Source organism: Pistacia vera, unplaced genomic scaffold (assembly GCF_008641045.1).
Source record: "Pistacia vera cultivar Batoury unplaced genomic scaffold, PisVer_v2 Contig102, whole genome shotgun sequence".
Classification (NCBI taxonomy): Eukaryota; Viridiplantae; Streptophyta; class Magnoliopsida; order Sapindales; family Anacardiaceae; genus Pistacia; species Pistacia vera.
In genome coordinates this window covers 698714-710641 of record NW_022195050.1, presented here as the reverse complement: position 1 = coordinate 710641, position 11928 = coordinate 698714, and the positions used below count along the sequence as shown (strand labels likewise).

Sequence of the window (11928 nt, the reverse complement as noted above, 5' to 3'; positions counted from 1 at the left end):
CTTCTTCCACAATCTCCGTGCTTAATGCAGGAACCTGATCCGCTTCTTCCACAATCTCCGTGCTTAATACAGTGCTGTCATCCTCTTCTTCCACAATTTCTGGGCTTAATGCAGGAACATAATCCGCAGCTAAAGGAGATTTTATATTTGCAGAAGTTACTGTCTCGCTTTCAACTTCAAAACCATCAGAAGTCATCCCGTCTTTGCTTGAAGAAACTGGAAGTCTTTGTGGTTCACTCGTCACCACAGATTCTAGAGCCACATGTCCCAGATCTTTTTCACGTCCAACCAATCGACTGTACACAAAATCACAATAATCAATTTTTCGAAAGCTTAAGCAACATAACAAGATTTTTTTTTTTTTTTTTTTTTTTTTTTTTTTAACCAACTCTTCCTCTTGGCGTTTAGAAAAATACTTTTTGAATCCCCTATGAAAAGAGAGAGTCGAGTAAAATAAACCTGCTTGGCTTAATTTCCAACGAATCCGCAGGAGGAATTGCAGGGACAAGTTTGGGAAGCCAATCCAAGTACTGAACCAACAGTCCGCGAATTCTCCTCTCCTCTTGCTCGATTTTCGATTTAGATTTTTCCGATTGCTCCCAGTCATCGAACAATTCATCGACCTGGTAGAGGATCTCTTCAAGACCGGAATAATTGTGGTAGGATCTAAAGCTTTCGTGATTCCGAAGAAAAGACTGTGCTTCAGCTAACTTGAGACGCAGCTGTTTCCGGTGTGTGTTGTTCCTGAAAGCGTTGGCGTGGGAGTCCAGTCTGTCGCACTCCACATCCAAGAAAGACGCCAGTCTATCAGCCATTGATGTGCCTTAAGGACTTGCAATTTTTGAAGACGAATGTAAAGAAGAAATCAGGAAAGATATTGACTTCAGGGCTTCAATTGAAGGAATAACTCGATACCACATACTCTCTTTGATTAGGTCCTTGTGTGGGAATAAAGCCTGTGGGCCGTCTCCCCCAGGAGAGAAGGGGTGTACTACTGTACGTTCCATTAATGTGCATCATCCATTCTATTAAGAGATAATTTCTTTTTCAACCTTATAGTTTCAGTTAAATTTTTTAGTCCAATCTTTTCAGATATTTTTTTGTTTTGGTCTTTTTAATTTCAAATTACTACTGTTTTAATCTTTTGACTTCGTAAAAGACTACTTGATTGTTAAATATGTATTGAAATGACAAAAATACCCCTGTTAGGAGAAAAATAAAAAATTCCATACACAAACAACACTAAATTAAAAATAAATAAAAAAACACATTAACCACTACACATTTGAATTAAATAAACACATTATGCATTACAAATTCAATATATTTATTTAATTTTGATTCACTAATGTGTAACGTCTTTATTTATTTCAATTTACAATGTTTAATGTGTTTTTTTAATTTTTTTTATAATTTGTTTATGTAATTTAGTTTTGTAATGCATAATGCATATATATATATATATATTTTAAAAAAATGCATTTCTATACAAATGTTCAATAAAATTTTATTGACTTTTAAAGATGGGTATTTTTGTCGTTTCATTATAATTTTAGAGATTAATTAACATTTAATTAAGTCAAAGGATTACAACAATATTAATTTGAAATGAAAAGACCAAAATAGCAAATAACCAGCCCAAAAATAATCCCAAACAGTATCAACCAAACAATTTCAGAAAGGAAAACTAGAACGATATCTGGCCAAAAACTTCAACAATCAATTCCCAAAAATATTGAAACCCCAAACCACCCCAGAAGGCCATATCTACGTCTGGCCTTTTTCGGCCTCGAAGGCCAGATCTGGCCGAAAAATGCTAAATCGACGTGTTACGACACAGATCTGATGGGTCTGTATCGTAACACAATTGTTCGGCAAGATTCAGGCCTCGACGGCCAGATCTGGCCCTTTCCAGCCAGATCAGTCATGGATCTTGTCGAAAAATGTCTGATCTACGCATTACGAGCCAGATTCCGATGGTGGTGGCCGGAATCTGGCATTGCGGGTGGCGGGGGTGTTTTTGTTATTTTATAAACTTTTTATGTATTGGGGTATTTAGTCAAATTAGCAAACCTAGTGGTTTTTTTTAAAATTTTTAAATTTATAAAAAACTAAAATATTAAACTTTCAAGGGCATTTTAGTCTTTTCACTATTATCAAATGAATATCACTAACAGAACATGACAGAAGGTACCTATTTGTCATTTCAAAACCTTTTAGGTACTAACTTGTCGTTTCGACGAACCATGGGTATGCGTAAGTCGTTTAGCCTCCTATAAATTGGCAATTTACCATTTTTCAGAACGAAATTTTCTAACAGTACATAACATTGGGTGGGAAGATGTCGTTTTAAAACTTGTCGAAAGGGAAAGTGTCGTTTGCCCAAACCTTGGGTGGGAACAAGTTATTCTCTCTTTTGTAAACATTGTATTCCTTTGATTCTATAATGGAAACATTTACCTTACCACTTCCCTGGGTGTAATCTAATTAGGTTAATCATATATATCTTGTGTTCGATTAAATACCTTAAATTTTCTTTTGTATTGTTAAGTTGTTGGGTATTTTCCTGTTACATCAATTTTATAAACGATAAAAATTAGATTTCATTTCTAATTTTTAAATGCATTTAATTGTATAAGTTCGAAAATTGCGTCAAATTTTGTGTAAAAAAATAAAAAAAAATGTAACTTATCATTTTATTGCATATACTTAGGCTCAAAGTACCCAATTTTGTAGCTTGACTTGACGGAGGCTTTGCTTCACCAAATGGGCCTAGCCTGAGTGAGGGTAATTTGAGCCTGGAGGCGTGGCTTGAGTCCACATGTGATTTTGCAGACACAAAAACCATATTTCAATTATTGTTTCCTTAATGTTTTAATGATTTTAGTGTTCAATAATTCATGTTTATCATTATTTTATTGATCAAGATCAATCATCATGCGAATTATTAATCATGACATGAGTAACATGAGTCGAAAAATTGGGTATATTTGTCACTTTTGGAAATTTTAATTGGTTTGGAGTTTTGTCGATTTAAGTCAAACTGAGCTCAATTTTTATCAATCTCAAATTTTTAAGATAAGAAGGTTTATGGCATGCTACCGAAGCAAGTACCGTTCAGAATTAAATTCTGTAACCAAACTCTAATTACGGGAACTTCATCTCCTAAGCTTGCCATTTATGTTGACTGAGCCAACTCAGTGGCCACATCAGAAGAGATCAGCTCATATTTCTTCCAGATTTGTGTTCATATCTGAAAGACTTGTTAAATAGGTACGAGTTGTTTAAATAGTTTGAAATTTTCAGATCAATTCTAGTTTACTTGTTGTGATCTGTGCTTTATTTTTACGACTTTGGAAGAAAGACTGAAAATGGTGGAGAGAGTTGTCTCTGCTGTTGAGAAAGTTTCGGATTGCTTGTCAAATCCGTTTAGTTACCTTCTAAATTACAAGAGCAATTTTGAGAATCTCAAGAATGAAATTGACAACCTGGTAAATGCTAGAGAGTATATGCAGCATAGGGTTGATGATGCTAAAAGAGAGGGGGAAGTGATTGAAAAGGTTGTTGAGAAATGGCTGAGAAGTGTGGATGAGGTCATAGACGAGGCTGGTAAGATTGTTAGGGATGGTGAGAACTTGAAGGACCAGAATTTCAAGGGGTTGTGTTCTGATGTGGTGACCCGCTGTAAGCTCAGCAAGAAAGCGGCGAGGAAGCTAAAGGCTGCTGTTGTACTCCAGGAAGTAGGAAAATTTAAAAAGGTTTCGTTCAGAACCATTCCACAGGAGATGTGGATAACATCTACGAGAGATTATGAGGCCTTCGAATCGAGAATGTCTAGCTTGAATGATATATTGAAAGCACTAACTGATCCCAGTGTCCATATGATTGGTGTATATGGAATGGCTGGTGTAGGCAAGACCATAGTGGTGAAGGAAGTTGCTAAGCAAGCCAAGAAAGGAAAGCTGTTTGATGAGGTGGTTTTAGCAGACGTATCTGAGACTCCAGACATAAAGAAGATTCAAGAAGAAATAGCAGATAAGCTCTGTTTCCGGTTTTCTGCAAAGAGTGAGTGTGGAAGAGCAAGGATGTTGTGTGAACGATTGAGGGAAGAGAAGAAGATACTTGTGATATTAGATAATATTTGGGCAAGTCTTGATATGGAGAAGGTAGGAATTCCTTTTGGAGATGATCAAGGGGGATGTAAAGTATTGTTGACATCAAGAAATTATGATGTATTATCAAGTAAGATGGGCTCTCAAAATAATTACTTGATTGACATTTTAAATGAAGAAGAAGCTTGGAGGCTATTTAAAAAGATGGGAGGTGATTGTGTTGAAAACCGTGAGTTGCAATCTTTAGCAACGGATGTGGTCAAGGCATGCCGAGGTTTGCCTATTGCCATTGTTACAATTGCAAAGGCATTGAGAGACAAGAGTGTATTTGCATGGGAGAATGCCTTGCAACGTTTGAGAAGTCCTTCCTCGAGCAATTTCACAGGAATGCAGGCAGTGTTTCATTCAAGTATAGAGTTGAGCTACAATCATCTAGAAGGTGAGGAACTTAAGTCAACTTTTTTGCTGTGCAGTCTAATGAAAGATTCTTATGATATTCCTATTATGGACTTGTTGAAATATGGAATGGGTTTGGGTTTATTTAAAGGCATCAATACAGTGGAAGAAACACGAGTGAGAGTATATACACTGGTCCATGAACTCAAAAGTTGTTGTTTGTTGCTTAATGGTCATACCAGTGAATATTTTTCTATGCATGATATTGTTCGTCATGTTGCCATATCAATCGCATCAAGAGATCAAAATGTATTTGCATTAAGAAATGAGGTTATTCCGAGGGATTGGCCCGATGGGGATGCACTAAAAACTTGCACTGCAATCTCTATACATGAGAGTAATATTACTGGGATCCCTAAAAGATTGGATTATCCACTACTTAAATTTTTCTATATGAATGTCAGGGATCCTTTTTTCAAAACCCCTAACAATTTTTACATAAAGATGCCAGAGCTAAGAGTTCTAAATTTGACTAGAATGCACTTATTGTCAGTGCAGTGGCCATTTTTTCTCCTAGTAAACCTTCGAACATTATATTTGGATCATTGCATATTGGGAAAAATAGCCGTTATTGGAGAACTGAAGAAACTAGAAATCCTTAGCTTTGTCTATTCTGATATTGAGCAGTTGCCTGGAGAAATAGGTCAATTGACTAGGCTCAAGTTGTTAGATTTGAGCAATTGTTCAAAATTAAAAGTTATTTCACCCAATGTGATAGCTAGCTTATCCCAGTTAGAAGAACTGTATATAGGTAATAGCTTTGTTGACTGGGAGTTTGAAAGGCGCACATTTGAAAGAAGTAATGCTAGCCTCCATGAGTTGAAGCATTTGTCTCACCTAACCACTTTGGAAATACATATAGAAGATGCCAAGATCCTTCCAAAGGGCTTGTTCTTTGAAAAGCTAACTAGGTACAAAATATTCATTGGAGATGAATGGGACTGGTCTGGTAAGTATGAATTTTCAAGAACTTTGAAACTCAAGCTCAATAACAACATTTGCCTAGAAAGTGAGATAATCATGCTGTTGAAGAGAGTTGAAGGCTTATACTTGGATGAAGTTCAGGGTGTCAAGAATGTTCTTTATGAACTACATGAGGAAGGTTTTCCCCAATTGAGGCATCTCAAGGTCCAAAACAATCCTCACTTGCTGTGTCTTGTTGATTCAACGAATTGGGTACCTCGTGATGCCTTCCCAGTATTGGAGTCACTGTTCCTGCATAATTTGATTAACTTGGTAAAGATATGTCATGGTCAACTTGCAGCAGCATCTTTCTGTCAATTAAGGATCATAAAAGTGAGAAATTGTGATGAATTAAAAAATATCTTCTCAATCTCCATTGTGAGATACCTTCAACAACTTCAAAAAGTCGACGTGATCAAATGCAAGAATATTGAAGAAATTTTCACAGTTGGAAGAGATGATGATGTCAACCACAGTGAAGTGATTGATAAGATTGAGTTTGGACATCTACGCTCCTTGACTCTAAAATTTCTTCCACAGCTTACAAGCTTCTACTCAAAAGTGAAGACAGCCAACACAGGGTCCAATGAAATCACTCTGGAGGATGAGGTTTCCATACAAATTTTTAACGATAAGGTAGGTTGACTGTAAACTTCTTGTTTATCTGTTTATCCTTATTTCTTATTCTCATTTGTTAAAATATATATGAAATTGAATGTCTCAAATAAAAGAAAAAAATAATTTCACACTCTCTAAGCCCATAATATATAATGATTTCTGTTACATCTTTAGGTTCCCTTTTGAGGGTTGATATTCTGTGTTGTTCACTCCTAACCTTATGGCATGTCTGTGTGTCTGTAACCAAAATATCTTATTTCTATTTTTGCATGAAGAGACTGAAACAAGAACTTTGTTTGCAGGTTGTGATGCCTAACTTGGAGGTTTTGGAACTTCATGCTATTAATTGTGAAAGGATTTGGCACAACCGACTTGTAGATCTGCCTTGTGTTCAAAATTTGATGCGCTTGATTGTCTGGGGCTGTGATAAATTAAAATATCTATTTCCATTTTCTATAGCTAACAATTTTGTCCAGCTTCAACACCTTGAGATATGTCACTGCCCGGTCTTGGAGGACATTATTGCTGAGGATGGCGGAGGAAAAGCAGCTGTTAGGCTACTCTTTCCACGGGTAACCTTTCTGAAGCTCCAGAACCTATCAGAACTTAAAACTTTTTATCCTGGAATACATACTTCAGAATGGCCCTTGTTAAAGAGATTGGAGGTAAGCGGTTGTGACAAAGTAACTATATTCACTTCAGAATTGTTTGGCTTAAAGGAAATTAATGAGGAGCACCTCAATATCCAAGCGGAACATGCCCTCTTCTTGGTTGCAAAGGTAATAGATCCATTTCTTTATGATTACTATTATTTTATTACTATTTTGAAAACCTTGAGAGAAATAAAGTGAATCTGTAGCACCTTTTTGTTGAGTAATTTATCTTTTCTGTGCCGCATTTGAGTTATCTAAAGTTCTAATCTAGCGACTCCGGTGAGGCAGGTTCATTATCATTTTATATGAAAATTCTGTAGATTACGGGTTAATGGCTGTGTCAGCTTCAGGTTAAATACATGTTAACCTTAACTAGAGAAACTAGTTTGCATTCGATATAGAAGTGGTCAACAAGAGTGTTTGGTTGAGATCAATGATCATTTCAAAAACTCAATCTGATCCAATGTGATCAATTTGTTTAATTTTCAATTCTAATGCTAGATCATTTGAGTTAATTTTTTGGTTATTTCTGTTCAGGTTGTCTCCAGCTTGGAGGCATTGAAATTAAGTGGAAAAGACATGAACAAGATATGGCATGTCCCATTTCCAGAATACCTTTTTGACAAACTTAAAATTCTTGAGGTAATGAATGATAACTCAGCAACTTTTCCACTTGAATTCCTTCCAAGGTTTCACAATCTGGAAAAAGTTGAATTCAGATGGTGTTCATACAAAGAGATATTCTCAAGTGGAAAGGTCAAAGAACATGCCAGAATGCTATCACAAATTAAAAGTTTAAAGCTGTGGGAACTTCCTAATCTGAAGTACATGTGGCAAGATGACTGCAAATTAGAGTGGGCTCTTCAAAATCTTGAAATTCTAGAAGTATGGTGGTGTGACAATTTGATTAACCTAGTGCCATCCTCAGCATCTTTCCAAAATCTGACAACTTTGGAAATTTGGAATTGCAAAGGATTGGAAAACTTGCTTGCACCATCCATGGCAAAAACTTTAGTGAGACTCGTAAAAATGAGTATTGATGGATGTGAACAGATGACAAAAGTAATAGCATGTGAGGAAGATGTAGCGGAAGATGAGATTATTTTTGGCAAATTAAAGTGCTTGTCCCTTGAACGTTTAGAGAGTCTCACAAGTTTTTGCTCTGGCAATTACGTCTTCAACTTTCCATCTTTGGAAGGTTTAGTTGTGATAGAATGTCCCAAGATGATGATTTTCTCTCAAGGTGCCTTAAGTGCACCAAAGTTACAAGTAGTACGACAAAATTGGGGACCTGATAAAGGGTGTTGGGAGAGTGACCTTAATACAACTATACAACAGTTACATAAAAAAGAGGTATGAATTACATTTCTTCTGATGTTTTTTCGTACTTTATTCTCTTAAGTTTAATAACATAAATTTAAGAATCACCATTGTAAATATCAACAATTCTCTGTCTCATGACCTCATTTTTTTATCTTTTTCTTTCTCGTGTGGTAAAACTGCATTGAGGCTGCAATTTTTATCTCACGCAAGTGTTGTAGCTTCTCAGATAATTCCAAAATAGTGCTTCTGATGTGGCACATCTAAACTAGTACCTTCCCTAATTTTCTTTGTCATTTGATCTAATAGCATTCCTTTATATAGGAACATATTTGATAAATGCCGATAACTCTCAGATAGAGTATTAGAATGGAAAAGTCCGCGAAATACTTTTCTTGCGTATTCTTGATAAACCTTGGTTTAGATATAGATGTAGGAGGATCCGTTTGGGAGGTAAGAGGCCTCTTTGTTAACAAATTAGAAGCCCTAGCCCTTCAATAAGTTGAACCAAAAGTTAAAAGTAAATGAATAAATAACTCAAAATCATCACCAAAAAAGCTAATTTTGACACATTGCATCTTGCTCCTTCTGTTCAAGTTAGATGGTGGGAGGGGCATGTAAACAAGCAACAAGTAGTTGAAAATTCTCATTTTCTTCCTGTTCAGTCACGGAGTTAATGGTCTTGAGTCTTCACTAACTAAAAACACACTAGAATTAGTCTTACACATTTCTTAACTGTTTCAGACACACACATGCACAAGCACACATTGAAACACACTCTCAACAAATATAAGTTTCTTCCCTTTCTAAAATCCTATATTCTTGATTTTTATTGTCAAAGATCTGTGATGAATCTGTTTCAAAAACCTGCCAAGAAAGAACAGAGGAGAGAAAGCAAAGCTTAAAAGGAGTAGCCTTAGACCCTTACACCAAGCTCAGCACCTCAGTTCCTTCTCAAGATGAGGTCTCGTCCAGGTTCCCAGCCATAAGTAGTCGGTTTACTGATGGAGGTCTGCTTGTTAACAGAGATGGTTATCGAATTGTCTATCAAAAGGAAAGTGGAGCTCCGCTACCTATTAAACCATTTGACAACCAGTTGAAATTGGAGGATATCGAACGAATTAGACTTGTTGGAGAGGGAAACGGCAGCATGGTGCACTTGGCGCAGCACAAATACACTGGCCAGTTTTTGGCTGTAAAGGTTGTTAAAGTGACACTTGAGGCGTCTTCACGGAAACAGCTTGCACAGATGTTGAAAATGATTCAATCATTACACTGTCCATATGTTGTGGTCTTTTATCAACTTTTTTACAATGAAGGTGCCATTTCAATCATTTTGGAGTATATGGATGGTGGATCTCTTGCGAATTTTCTGAAAAAGGTTAAATCAATTCCAGAAGTGTATTTAGCTGCCATCTTTAAGCAGGTGCTTAAGGGTTTATTGTTTCTCCATCATGAAAAGCACATCATCCATAGGGACTTAAAGCCTTCTAATTTATTGATAAATCATAGAGGGGAAGTCAAGATTTCTGATTTTAGTTTGAGTGCCACAGTGGCTTCCACAGCAGGACAGGCGAATACTTTTGTTGGCACATACAACTATATGTCTCCTGAAAGGATTTCAGGAGGCAATTATGGGCATAAAATTGACATTTGGAGCTTGGGAATTGTAATGCTCGAATGTGCAATTGGTCAATTCCCATATTCCCCACCAGAGCAAGAGGATGGGTGGTCAAGTTTTTATGAGCTTATGGAAGCCATTGTTGACCAACCACCTCCTTGTGCACCGCGGGATAAATTTTCTTCAGAGTTTTGCTCATTTATTTCTGCTTGCTTGCAAAAAGAACCTGGTGACCGACAGTCAGCACAGAAACTTTTGGCACATCCCTTTATGAACATGTATGACGATTCGGATGTAGATCTGTCCACTTACTTCACCAATCTAGGATCTCCACTTGCAACCTTTTGAAACTTACCTGTAATTCATTTTGGAGTTCACATTTGTGAACAACTAGCTTGAGACTAAAATCCAGAAATCTGGTGAAAGACTCCTTGTTGTTGCGGCTGAAGTAAAATAATCCTCTGAGCAGGACCGGCAGAAGCCGGTAATGCATCAAAGGTTTCCAAAGAAGCCTTGGAGTGTGAAGGTTCAGCTAATTATGCTAATCACGCTTTATAATTGCAAGGTGAAGGTATGTTTTAGTGTGTGTCAATCTGTGTAATCAACTAATTGCATGGTCTCAGAAATGGGAATTTAGCAAGTTAGACGATTGAACTTGAAAAAATTTGTTTAATTTCCCCGAAAGATTTTAGACTTTGTAGATGCTGGAGGTAGTGTTTCAATTTCAAAGACGGCTTATTATGTTTAATAAAGAAGTTAGATGGTGTGAGGTTGTTCTTATGCTTTTGATCATATTAGGTTGAATTGGTGGGAAAGTCCTAAAAATTATAATTAAAAGACATCTAGATCCAATATTTTGAAGTGAGTTTGTGCATAGTTTAAAGATGAACATAGTAAAATGGTAATAAATTCCAAATTTTAAAATTCCAGACTTGGATTTTGTGTTAGACTGTAGGATTTTTTTTGATCAAATCTTGCATTGTAATCTTAGCAAAAGAGTTTTGAGTGGTTGATTTTTCATTTATAATTAAAGAGTACTGCATATTTTAAATTTTATGTTAAATTTTTTATTTTAATGGTTTTTTTTTTTCTTTTTTTTGCGAGTAATCTTTTATGTCTCCTGAACTTTGACTTGATATTAAAAACAACATAAGGTATTGGTATTCATCATAAATTCTCCTTCTCCCATTAGTTGCCCTTAGGTTTTGTTTGTGTGGTGGATTTTAGGGTGATTGTAGATGGTTGATAATGAGTTTTGTCATGGTTGATGCATTGTTTTAAAAACCGGACCGGAGGGCAAACCGTTTTGATGGTCGGGTCACGGTTCAACCGGTTCAACCGGTTAGACCGCTAATTGAACCGGTGACATCATCACACATCATGATGACGTCAACACATTTTAAAAAAAACAAATTTTTTTTAGATTTCTATTTTTCAATAAGACAATAACAACTTAATTACTATCCAACATGATTCAAAGTTCAAATTCAACAACAATCTTAACACAATTTAAGTATTTAACAACAATTCAAAGTCCAAATCCAAACATTATGTTGTATTTACATATCAAATGACAAAATACATAACAATTAATAACAAAACATTGGATGCAAGTGTTTTTCTTTGATCCGCTCTATGTGATTGAGCTTACACACTAGCATCAAAATCATCATCATCCTACATCATCATCATCATCATAACCATCACCACCATCTACGTAAATTCAGTAAAAAATAGAAATCAAAGTTAAAACTTGTTAAGTTTCTGCTGTACTAAAAGTTTTAATATAAACCTTAATAAAGATTAAGAAAGCATCAGTAGACATAATAAGTTTGTCAAAGTCTAAAGCAGTAGTTAATTGTGTTTTATAAGTCTAAAGCAGTAGACATAATAAGATATGGGTCAAAAACTTCATGACACAAATAACCAAGGTTGAGAATTCCAAATCAGTAAGGAAGTAAACAGTTACAACATAATCAAAATAAGTCTACATTTTGATTAGAAAGGAAAACATAACAAAATATAGATTCATTCTATCAGGAAGGAGAAGAATAGTTCGGGACATAAACCAAAGTGAGTCATATTTGAAAGAGAAACCTAACAATATATAGGTTCACTTACAGGATTATATAGTACTTCTGAAACAAACCAAATACAAAGTTATTGAAACATAATAAAAAGAGTC

At 35.7% G+C, this 11928-nt stretch overlaps 1 protein-coding gene across 1 annotated transcript; it reads left to right on the top strand.

The window, feature by feature from the left end:
* The first annotated feature begins 3088 nt into the window (after positions 1 to 3088).
* LOC116119557 lies at positions 3089 to 10536 on the top strand. The gene is made up of 4 exons (XM_031405524.1): positions 3089 to 6167; positions 6452 to 6928; positions 7340 to 8155; positions 8964 to 10536. The coding sequence occupies exons 1-4, from the start codon at positions 3372 to 3374 to the stop codon at positions 10089 to 10091; spliced, it is 5217 nt and encodes a 1738-aa protein (XP_031261384.1). The 5' UTR covers positions 3089 to 3371; the 3' UTR covers positions 10092 to 10536.
* The last annotated feature ends 1392 nt before the right edge of the window (positions 10537 to 11928 follow it).

Coding starts and splice junctions, on each gene's coding strand:
- LOC116119557 (XM_031405524.1), top strand. CDS start 3,372: ATGGTGGAGAGAGTTGTCTCTGCTGTTGAGAAAGTTTCGGATTGCTTG. Junction 6,929..7,339: donor CCCTCTTCTTGGTTGCAAAG/GTAATAGATCCA, acceptor ATTTCTGTTCAG/GTTGTCTCCAGCTTGGAGGC. Junction 8,156..8,963: donor AACAGTTACATAAAAAAGAG/GTATGAATTACA, acceptor TTATTGTCAAAG/ATCTGTGATGAATCTGTTTC.